The 12529-nt window shown below is 42.3% G+C and overlaps 1 protein-coding gene across 6 annotated transcripts in view; it reads right to left on the bottom strand.

Moving 5' to 3' along the window:
- Nucleotides 1-12529, bottom strand: part of ATG7 (autophagy related 7) — a 151934-nt gene that overhangs the window by 82535 nt on the left and 56870 nt on the right. For all 6 annotated transcript variants that reach the window (XM_072129026.1, XM_072129023.1, XM_072129028.1 and 3 more), the window contains one exon: nucleotides 5422-5544. In XM_072129026.1, the coding sequence (XP_071985127.1) occupies nucleotides 5422-5544 (123 nt within the window). The remainder of the gene's footprint in view (nucleotides 1-5421; nucleotides 5545-12529) is intronic.

Here is a 12529-nt window from a genome sequence, read left to right as displayed (position 1 = left end):
ACCGCAAAATTGGTGCATTTTTTTGTCTAAAGTAAACTTACCTGGTCTAAATTTACACCAGATATCAACACATCGGGGGTCATTTACTAAGGGCCCGATTCACGTTTTCCCAACGTGCTACCCGAATATTTACGATTTGCGCAGATTTTCCCTGTATTGCCCCGAGTTTTTGGCGCACGCGAATGGATTGTAGCGCATTGGCCCCGGCATGCAAGCGACGGAAATCGGGGGGCATGACCGAACAATAACCCGACAGATTAGAAGAAACCACCGCATTTAAAAAAAAAAAAAAAGTGTCACGGGACACGCGCTTACCTTCACCCGGAATAGGATCGTGAACTCCAGTGCGTTCCGATGCTCTTCAGCGCAGCAGCGACACCTGGTGGACGTCGGAGGAACTGCCTTAGTGAATCGCCGGAAGACCCGAATCCACCGCAGAGAACGCGCCGCTGGATCGCGAATGGGCCGTCTCGGCCCCATCATCCTGCATCAGCCTGAGAACTGGTGCATTGTGAGACGGTGAAGCCTGGGCCATGTATATCTACAGCATAGGTACAGAAAAAATAGGTCTCTGGTTGCTTTGGTCTCTATCATCCAACAGCTCAATTATATACTAATGCAATAGTAAAAAAATATAAGATAACATATTATAAACACTTTATTGTATACAACTGTCTGCCGAATCGTAAGCAATCTTTAGAAGGACTAATACATTTTTATTTGATTTTACCGCGGGGCCGATGATTATACAAGGGCGTGAAGGCCGATCCTAGATTGTCGAGGGCTGGGGTTTCCTTCCCTAACAGCCAGCATCGGAGAGATAATAAATCCAGGCACTCCGGCGCTGTCTCTTTTTATGTGCCTGTAGATAATTGTGTTCCCGTTGCTTAGTAACTTTTTTTTCCCCCCTCTACAATAAACACAATGAAAATTCTTTCTAAGATCCTAAAACACGTTGTAACAAGACCCAGGAAGTTGGCTGCCAAGTATGAGGAGAGAGTTCAAGTGAAAGCATTACAATAATAAAAGATCCTGATCTAAGCATTTCTTCTCATGGCTTAACCACCTGAACACAGGAGACAAACAGTGGGAAAATCAGGAAGATCAAAAGATAAGATGGGGGAAAAAACTCACACGGGTAAACGAGACGTTGACGCACGCAGGCGTGGACAGAAATATGGCGGATGGTGAAATACGTTGTGGAACAAGAAGGTGGACGCACCATTGTTGAAGCTGTTAAAGGTTCTAAAGAAAGTTCTCAAACTTTAATCCTCAAGTGATGTTTACACATTAACAATTTTTCGAATTTTTTAGCCCATTGCTTTGCAATTTTAGTCAGTTTTTTTGGCGTTTTTGGTCAGTGTGTGTGATTCAGCAGTGTGGGCAGGCAGCAGCTGAACAGACACTTAATGATTCCTCTAGTGCTATGAGATGCTGTGTGATGACAATGTGCTTAGATTATCAGGGTACAGGGTTTAGCTACATTCTCATTTATCTTCAAAACATTCACTAGTATCTGACACTTAGGAAAAGAGATGAGGCAGATCAGAGTCATGAGATGGATATAAGACAATGACACATTCAGCTCTGCTACCTCACCTGATCAATAAACCACACACAGCACTAAAAAATGAAGAGGAGAGAATATCGCCAGCAGCTAGCGATTTGCTGCTGCCAATGTTTCGGTGTCTCCTGAATGGCGTCACTGTCCTTTTATACAGTTACATCACTGGGGAAACAACCAAATAGTAAGCTGAGCGGAGGCCAGGGATAGATGCTATTCAGTTAGATCCATCCCCTTTGCCTTTTAAAATGGCCTCCACTGAGCGTATACGGTGTTCTCCTGCAGGAGGCAGGATGGAAAAACCCAGAGTTTCCTGCTGGATGTAATTGAGCATCCAGAGGAAAACATTAGGTCACCGTCTGACACATTGGGGGAGATTCATCATAAGTCTCTAAGAGCAGAACTGTTCTAGTTCCCCGTGGCAACCAATCAGAGCTCAGCTATCATATTCCCACAGTTGTTTATAAAATTAAAGCTGAGCTCTGATTGGTTTCCATGGGCAACTAGAACAGCTAACAAAAACTTGATGATAAATCTCCCCCTTTATGTCTATGAACACGTTTATCGTGCATGTTAGGAGATTTCCTAGTTTACACGCTAAATGTGTCGAAAGGCGCAATGTAAATCCAGTCTAACACGTGTGAATGTAACATGACGACGACGTAATAAAAAACCCGGCATATCTAGTAGTGCTACAAAAATGTGTCTAGAGCATACAAACAGTACAATATGCTGTCAATGGCGAGGCACGTTACAGGGTTTCCTTTTCACATGTCAGGGCTTCCAGCTAAATCACAGATTATTATGTGATTCTTGTCAAGATTCTTAACAAATAAATTAACCAAATGGGTTGAAGAGCACCTCACATATCTACAAAGCTGCTGGCCGGAGACCTAGCTGCTGTGACTCGCTCCCCCTCTCCTCGCTCCATAGACTTCTATGTAATCTGACACTTAACTGACAATCTCTTGATCCGGCTAGAAAGACAGAATTCACCATAAATTTCAAAAGCTAAAGTCATTTTCATAGTATAATAGTTTATACGGTTGAAAAAAAGGACAATTGTTAAAAGGAAACCTACCACTTGAAGTGGCAGGTATAAGGGGGAACTACCGAGCACCAGCTGAGGGTGAGCTGGTACCGGAGCTTAGTTTTGTTAGTGTTTTAAACCGCAGCATCGCGGTTTACACTTCCTATGTAGCCGCGTGCACAGTGCGCCGAGCGCGTACCTCCCTGCGCCGAAGCAGCTTCGGCCATAAAGTTTAAAAAGTGTTTTAAACCGCGATGCTGCGGTTTAAAACACTAACAAAACTAAGCTCCGGCACCGGCTCACCCTGAGCTGGTGCTTGGTATGTCCTTCTTATACCTGTCACTTCAAGTGGTAGGTTTCCTTTAATCAAGTTAAATGAGGAAGGTATTTTAGGGAAACAAATCCATATAACATAACCATCAATGTCATTTATGTATAAAAAGGCATCTAGACCCTTCTTGAAGCTCTCTGCTGTCCCTGCTGTGGCCAGCACTTGAGGCAGGCTATTCCACAGACAATGGAACCTTGGATTCACAGCCAGTCTCCCAAGCTGCCACTTGCCAGGCCTGAAGCTGCTTTGCTTCTGTGATCTGACGAGAGCAGGTACATTCAGCTTAGAATGGCTGTTTTATCTTGAATGAGGGGAACAAGGCAGACAGGAGGTCCTATTCAATTCAATTGTGTTTCAATTACTTTTAATGTTTACATTAGGTTAGCATTTGTCTAACGGAAAAACAATATTAATACAATGTAAATGTATTGATAACTCAAATGTAAACGCTACGTAAATCCAACGTGTGAACGCAGCCTAAGCCAAAACCAGGAGTTGTCTCTCGATACCGGAAAGATACAGACCTTTCCATTATACCTTTCCTCTCTGCAGGTTTTGGCTTCAATCACTGATGCAAATTACAGATAAAATACTGACTGTGTGAAAGTGATTTGTTTTGTGCGCTGGCGGGATTTCCTAGACTGAACCTCGTACCATTGAATATGTTCGTTCAGTCCAGTGGTTTGGTCTAGGAAATTGCGGCAGCGCACGGAGCGCGTTTCTTGGATCGTACTCGCTCATAGGCAACAGATCTTAAACAAATGAAAGATTTGCAGTCACCGAGAGATTTACTCGTGTTATTTCATGCTATATAAGGGTAAGATCACACAACTGTTTTTGGATCATGTATACATTTTGTGTGGATGTGACTTGGCTATTACATGCAGTTAATAACATCCTGCAGTTGGAGCATCAGAGTAACCGGAGCCGGGAGTAAATGACCCTCCGTCCTCAGTAAGATCCTTCTCACAATGATCAACAGTTTACCGACTCCTGACACTGGATACGAGAGAAACCGGCATTAAATCTTTGTGCGGAGCTGCACTCCAGAGTCAGGTGGGAGCTATCTAAGGAGATGAGGTAAGTGCCGTCTTCAAATAACTCCCAGAGTAACTTGAGTCATGCCTCTATTCTTAGCCGACAGGCCGGGGCTGTGAGATTTATAGTAAGAGGAATTGGCTCCGGCACAATGATATTCACGTTATATATGAAAGTAAACAAGACGGCTTCAAATCAGTAAAAGTATTAACTTACAGGCTACCGCTTGTTAGTATGGCGGCTGTGGAAATCGCAGGACAATGATGGAAGGCCCATTCCGGATCTAACAGGAATTCCGAAAAAACGACTGCAAAAGGAGTTGCCATAGAGACTCAGTAGCTTAATGCACTTATTTTTCCACTTGCTTTACAAAATCAAAGCCGTAACTCAACTGCTTGTTGTAGGAGACTGTGCCGTCTTATTATTCGGGAATTTTTGCACCTCTCCCTTAAGGAAAAACTAATCAATTTAAGAGCAAGGGGTTGTCCCGATATAAAATATTTATCTCTTTCATAAGATCACTCAAAACATGACACATATTCAATTAGAATCCATTTTACAAAAAGCGCCAAGTCTAGTTATTTCCACGAATCGATGTGTGTGGCGCCCCCTGGAGTTATTTTCAGCAGTATGTCCACTTAAAGGGTGGACCAAGGTTATTGCAGCTCAGCTATATATAAATAAATAGATCTTAGTTGTAATACCAAATACTACCAATGGTCAGATGTGGCGCTCTTTTGGGAAGATAGAAGCCATGTATATCAAGAAGGGATACAGCGTCATGGTCACTTAAATTAGGCGATTGAAGAAAGGTCATAAAAGTTTGACCTTCATGATTTGATACTTGGGACCTTTCATAAGGGTAGTTCATAACAACAAAAACCTCTTAAGGTGAGATTTTTGGACTTATGCTTTTATATTTGATTTATACCTATATCTTATTCAAGCTGCACCAGCGATTTCCTCATACAAAATCGTAAAAATCGTAACATTGTTTGGCCAGAATTAACATATAAAGCCCTAAAGTGTTTTCTGCACCAAAATATTGGATATGACAGGATCCCACAGATCAGCTAATAAAAAGAAAATGAAAAAGGAAGCATGGGACCAAAGCTGCAGTGACACGGTTCAGCCACTATACAGGGAATGGAGCCATCTCCTTCATGTTCCATTCTCTGTTTTTTAGCTGCTTGGAAGGGAAGGGCTTACGGACCCCTGAAGGTTTGATATTATTTATCTATCCTATAAAAACAATATTTTTGCCCTGGAAACCTCATTTAACCTTATCCCATAGATTATTATTGAATATCTATGGCATTCCCTGATGCTACATATTTTTCTTATTATTATTGTGAGGACAAAAGGCTTACTTTTCGATTTAAAAAAAAAACAAAAACATGAGCAACAATCCTCCAGCACGCATAATAGACACAGACATAAAAGAGGTAGAGCTCTGACCTCTGCCGCCTGGGTCTCCTGATGCAGCAAGGTAAGACCCGTCAAATCTTCCAGGAAGGAATGCGAAGAGTTAAAAACTTTGGCCAAGAACTGGAAGCCATCTTTCTCATACTGGTCGATCACCTGTAAGGACAGAGGGAACACATTAGTGGAGAAAGTGCAGTCAATCATCTCCAAATTACAGAAACTCACAAAGTTCAACCTTGTAACCTGCAGATGGAAGCTCCGGATGATCTTGGATAACCTGTTTCTTAGCAATCGTCTAAATGCAAGTACCGGTAAAAACCGCCAAAAAGCAGGGAACACTGTGATACTTGCATCATTTTTCTAGTCATTTAAGAGATAAATTGCTTTTCAACCTAAAGTAAATGGTGACCCTGTGCATGTCTATATCTGTGCATTAGAGGTTATACATAATGTTTGTTATAATGGATTTCCCAAGGGGATTCCTAATGCGACACCCACTCGAAATTTGGTAAATATTCAACTGTCTCCCAAAGTTAAAGGTTGACTCCATATAAAAAATAATTATAGAGACAGTGAGAGAGAGATAGACACAGAGAGAGAGAAAGTGAGAGAGAGAGGCAGTGAGAGAGACAGACAGACAGAGAAAGACAGAAACATACAGACAGAGACAGAGAGAGACTGACAGAGAGAAGAGATAGGTACAATAGGTACAGTAGGTACAGAAAGTATTTAGATCCCTTTAAATTTTTCACTCTTTGTTTCATTACAGCCAATTGAAATTGAATAAAGGGCCCATAACAAGATGCACCCCACATTAAACAATGACGCCTAAAGGTATCATTTCATACCTTGTGGCGTCCCAGAGCCTCTGCATCAGTATTGGAATAGGAACCATCAGCAGTACCGATGATATATAGACAGATAAAGCAGAGGTGTGTCGGTGTTATATATATGAAGTATGTATGACTGGTCGGTAAGAAAGGAACAGGGTGTATTATTGGTAAAGAAGGGTCTCCGTGGGATCGGGGTGTCTAACCCTATTGTGACCCTCGATGAACTGTGGCCCGAATAAACCCCAAGACCTCAACTTGGACCTAACAGAGCGTGCCCCCGACTGGAACCTTAACCTGAGAACACCACAGTCCCTCAATACGTTATCCCTCAAGTGTATTCCAGATCTCAATTAATCAGTTCTGTTGCAGTGAGTATAATTCATCGGTCAAAAATTGGAGAAACATTTATGGGCTGTAACCAAAAACATTGGTGGCCAAAGGACTGCTGCAGCCAATCAGTGGCCTCCATGGAACCCGATGTTGCCCTTGTTTCAGGTCACTAAGACCTAAAAACGTGGCCATTGTGGCAAGTATACTTTTTATATTTTTGACAATCTGAAAATCATATGTACAATTTAGAATGAGAGCCGATTCCTACAACACACGACAGGTATGAAGGGTTAAGGGTTACAAAGTTTAAATGAAATGACTTTATAACTATGACAGATGGGGGCTATGTTTTGAAATATTAGTTCCAGTCCTATTCTGGGATATTCACCATTTCCTAAAGTCAACGAAAAAACACAATTTAAATGGCGACAACTGTAGCGTGAAGATGAATAACAAATCCCATCCTCGGTACTAAGCCAATAATGGCAGCAGTGTTACATTACTATGTCATTCACGTTATACATTATGTTTTGCAGGATGTTGTCTGACTGCACGGACCATTGATCCGGGCTCCTGCCGTCTACGATACAAATCTAAACACTGCGAGTAAAGAAAGGAGCCGACACGAAGATGGTCTGAATATACTAAAATAATATCTGTGCCTAGCGAGGTTCTGGCACGGCTCAGACTTACATAGAAAGAGTGACCTTCCTGTCCTTCTACACCAAGGGAAGGTTCCCATACACAAACAGGAAAGGGAGCAGAGGAAGGAAGCCGAGCCTGTTCTCAGCGAGGACAACGCTGGACTTACAGCTAATGGTTTCATTCAAGACTAATAGGAAGGGCGGCTGTGAAAATTTCGGAGCCAACCATAATGCTTCATTGCGTATATTGACTGGAATATACACACCTTAAATGGTAAAAAGGAAAAGCCGTTAGTACGGAGGAGGTAGAGGTGGATTTTCGGAAAGCATACTCATGGGATTTTCTGAACAGTAGCCAATGTAGCGATTCCCAAATCTTATAGTGTGAATGGGATCTGACTAACCATGTTGCACAAGGTGGCAATTGTTAGCTGAATTTTAAGGTTTCCGAGAAAATAAAAATCTAGCAATTTTGTGGAGCCTTTACCCCCACAATATGGACTTCACTTACAGGGAGCTCATTGGCTGCCATGTTGCAGTGGAGCTACTCCCGGACTTGCCACGCTGACAAGCAGGAATCAAAAATATTTCCCAAATATTATTTAAAGGGAACCTGTCACCAGGAGACCCATTTTTAGCACTCCCCCAGTCCCCACAGAGCATAGTACCTACACTGCCAAAGTGTTTTTGTATAAAAAATAGGTTTTACAGAAAAAAAGATATGTTATATTGTACCTTTCATTAGAATCTGCTGTGTGTTGCCAATTGGGAGGGGCTGGAAAGGAGCAGTTCCCCCCCCCCCACCCTTGGGAAACATGTGAACTTTTCAAATATATGAATAACTACCAACACTCGGGATTGGCTGTAGAGGAGCAAGGGGCGTCGCTAAGCCAAGTGTTTTCATTTATTTGAAAAGGTCACATGGAGTAGCAGTTTCCCAAGGGTGGGGGGAACTGCTCCTTTCCAGCCCCTCCCAATAGGCAACTGCCTAGTCACACAGCAGATGCGAATGAAAGGTACAATATAACATATCTTTTTTTCTGTAAAACCTATTTTTTATACAAAAACACTTTGGCAGTGTATGTACTATGCTCTGTGGGGACTGGGGGAGTGCTAAAAATGGGTCTCCTGGTGACAGGTTCCCTTTAAAAACAAAACAAAACACTTCTCCGTCTTTGCCCATTTAAACTTATAACACACACACAAAATTCAAAAAGTTCCCGTGATGGTAACAAACAAAGAAACAAAAAAAAAGCCAAACTATATAAATCTGGAATTGAAGGAATTTGTTTAAAAAATAAAATAAAAAATTCAAAACATTCGCAGAATTGCCTTTATGTTTTGAAAAATGAATGGAGTAAATATAATTTTACAAAAATAATAAGAACATTTAAGAATGTTTAGGGTACAGTGTTACAGGGGTACAGTGTTACAGGGGTACAGTGTTGCTTTGGAGGCAGAGTGACCAAAATCTCCCAAAACCTCAATACTATAGCCCAGACTTATTAAAGCCCCTGCACCAGTTTTATATCTGACTGTGCATGTTCTTTTCAGTGCAAACTGCTTGCACATGTATTTAGAAAGTATCCGAGACACATTTGTGGCACCGCAGAGCTATACCTGATGCAACACAAAATTCTGCACATAAAGGGGCTTTCTGCTGCACAATCGGAGGCAATTAGATGGTTAAAACCCATGATTGGTGCTAGCACCGACTGTGGGTGTTCCTGGGGGGTGTTTGCTGCAATATGCAGCACACAACCACCTGGTACGGACAGAGAAGGGCTCTGCCCATGAGCCTTCTCCATCCTCCTGATGCAATGTGAGTCCAATGACAATATGTGAGTCTAATGAGGCCCTGGATATTCAGTAGTTACCGCACTGCCCTGCCTCCTTGTTCCTGATTGACAGGTCTCACTGCTACAGAACATGCTACGGTGTTGAACATTGGGGGTCATTTACTAAGGGCCCGATTCCCAACGTGTCACCCAAATATTTCCGATTTACGGCGATTTTTCCTGAATTGCCCCGGGTTTTTGGCGCACGCGATCGGATTGTGTCGCGTCGGCATGCACGCGACAGAAATCGGGGGCCGACGGATTCAGAAAAACCGCCGCTTCACACGCGCTTACCTTCACTCGGCCCGGCTTGGTGAACTCCAGTGCATTCAGCGCAGCAGCGACACCTGGTGGACGTCGGAGGAACTGCCTTAGTGAATCGCCCGAAGACCCGAATCCACTGCAGAGAACGCGCCGCTGGATCGCGAATGGACCGGGTAAGTAAATCTGCCCCATTGTGTTGAGACAGCTCTATTACATCACTGGCCACTTCATGTGACCAGGGTGATGTCATCTAAAGTCCTGTTACATTTGCACAGTCTTCCCCATCTATGTCTCTGATCGCATGAAATCACAGCAGTCTCCATGGAGGATGGGAAGGAGTAGAAGTCCATGGAGGTATGCTGTGATCATGCCATGTGATCAGATACATACATGGGGAAGATGTTGCAAATGTAACTGGGTAAAGGGATCTTAGAAGGGAAATACTTTAACTAAAAGAAGGGTGTCAGTTAGTTGTTAGGGCTCTATGCAAACCTGTCACCAGCTGCATTTGTAAAAATGTGGTGACAGGTTCCCTTTAAGGAGATTTTTTTTTAAAGGCAAACAGGCGAGATGTCACATAAAATAGAGATAGGACATTTTAAACCCCACCTGAGGGGGCTGGTAGTTTAGAGAATCTGGTAATAGGTTCCCTTTAAAGGTTTAGTTAAATTTTAGCCTGAACAATGATCAGACTAAAATGATAGCGACTATACAAGGACTGTCCCTTTAATTTTTATTATTTTATTATAGAAATGGAGACATCACAATGGTTTAAAACTGATCAGAAATTGGCGCGTGTAAAGATAAAAACCCAAATGTGAATTTCATAAATCACTCACAACGCAGATTACTGAAGGCACATTATGAGGACTTGCTAAAACCCAAGGCAATCTCTTTATTATGTACATCCTATTACTCAGCGATAAGAGAATTTTCATAATAGACACTACTCGATATCTTATATCTGACACATTATATAACCATCTGGCCACTGGAAACCAGCAGAGCTCCGAATGAAACCTGAACTCTCCCTGAGCGGAGCGAGATAAGCAAATGGTGGAGAGGAAACAGAGGAGGAGGCTTGCTGAGCAGCCCCAGATAAAATAATAGGAAACTATTCCAGGATGTATCATGGGGACAGGCCGGCTTGACTCAGCAATCTCTCAGAAGCACAGCAGCGGGCCGCTGCTCCCAGGGTGGAGTATGGGCGGAATACATCCATGGTTATATTCCAGGACAACCACATGAAATGGCACAGGACAATTTGCCGAGATTTTCCAGAAAAGAACACAAAGGAGTTTCCTGGGTCCGAATTTGCAGCCATAATGGATCTAAGATCTCAGGAAGTGCAGACGTGTATTATAGCCGGACTAGGGCAGAACACACAAACCTTCAGGGTGCGTTCACACATTGCAGTTTTGATGTGATTTTAGGTGAAATATTTTATTTTAAAAGGCGAACGACATGAACTGAATATGTGAATCCCATTTAATGAATAGGTTTCACCGTCAAAATCAAATTCACCAGTTCAAGTGATGCCTTTCACCTATTAAATTAAAGGGGTCTGCCCGTGACAGAAAGTTCTCAAATTATAATCCACTAGAAAGGTTTACACAATAAAGTTCATACAATTACCATAAGAGCATAGTGTTATTGTCTTAGCTCCTATCACTAAGTGACGGTCAGTATAAAATTCTGGAGCGGGTGGCAGGGACTTTCCAATCAGACACTTCATGATGCCTCTAGTGCTGTGAGATGCTGTGTGCTGACAATGTGCTTAGATTATCAGAGTTTTATCTACACTTTTATTTAGCTTCTTAACATTCTACGAGCAACTGACACATAGAAAGAGAGAGATGAGACAGATCAGAGAAGAGAGATGATGAGATCCATGAGATGGATATGCTACACAATGACACTCTACAATGGCACAGCTATAACACACACACACACACACACACACACACACACACACAGTCAGCTCTGCTACATGCCTCCTGCTCCTGCTATAAAGATCTCATCTTAACTGTAGCTTGTAAAGCAAGTCTATGTGTGATGCTGCTTGCTGGAAGGAAGTGACTGTGTGTGAGCTGGTCTTGTAATGGATGGGGGAGGGGCAGAGAGTATACTGTATTGAGCAGACAGGAGAAGCTATTCATGAGAAGAAGCCCCAGATGAAGCTATATAGGTGAAACTCGAGTCGGGCATACATGTGAGAGCCACTTAATGCAAGATTGATGTGCTCAGGAGTATGTTTTATGAATACTTTTTGAGTATTTAAAATAAAGAATTTTAATGTATATTGCAACAACAGTATTGCATTATTCTTTGGATCCGGTCTATCCACAGGAAACCAGGGCCGCGGTGAAGCAAAGTTACGTCTGGCAGGAACCTTCCAAACCAAGGGGGATCGATTCTGATGGTGCATATTATTTCCACAAGACACACAGAGTGGACATCTGGAGGCTGTGTAGGACCGGCTAGTGCAAACTGTATTACCCCTACTCGATTTGAACCCACATGGAGAGGTAAAAACTGTGCTGGCTTATTAACCTGCTTTAGAAGAGTGAGCTGAGATATTATTGGATTGTCTTTTGCTTGCGCACTACAGTACTGGTGCTAACTGTGCTTTATTTTGCTTTTTGGGTACTACCCTGGGATATATATTGTCTGACTATTGCTCCACAGTATCACTGGTTCTGCTGTTTTGGATGCAAGTGATCTGACTTTTATTGTTATTCATCAGAAGAATGTGTCCTGCCCGACCATAAGGATCAGAAGATTTACAGTCGGATCCCGAGGCAACCAAAATTGTATACACCAGGACTGATAGAGACAGGTTGGAATTATATCTGTGAAATGCTGTATTTTTATTAATAACAGTGAATTAGGGAATATGTTATTTTGTTATCCTGAGTATATTTAAAAATCTTGTCTTTGTGGGAATACCCCTTTAACAACACTGCAGCTAAAATCACGTCAATACGGATTTCAATTCAGTTTTAACCGTAACATGTGAATGCCCCCTCAGGATTCACTCGTCCCAGGGGATCGATCTACTTAAAGGATTGTTACTAAAACCTTTGTCTTTTTAACCACATAGCGACCAGGCCCTTTTTCGTATTTGCGTTTCCATTTTTCACTCCCCAACCTAAAAAACCTATAACTTAAAACAAATTTTTCCATGTAAAGAGCTGTGCGAGGGCTTGTTTTATGCACTATGCTGTATAGT

This window comes from Engystomops pustulosus, chromosome 10, assembly GCF_040894005.1.
Source record: "Engystomops pustulosus chromosome 10, aEngPut4.maternal, whole genome shotgun sequence".
Lineage (NCBI taxonomy): Eukaryota > Metazoa > Chordata > Amphibia > Anura > Leptodactylidae > Engystomops > Engystomops pustulosus.
Note: the sequence above shows the minus strand (reverse complement) of the source record. Positions and strands in the feature narration are given on the sequence as shown.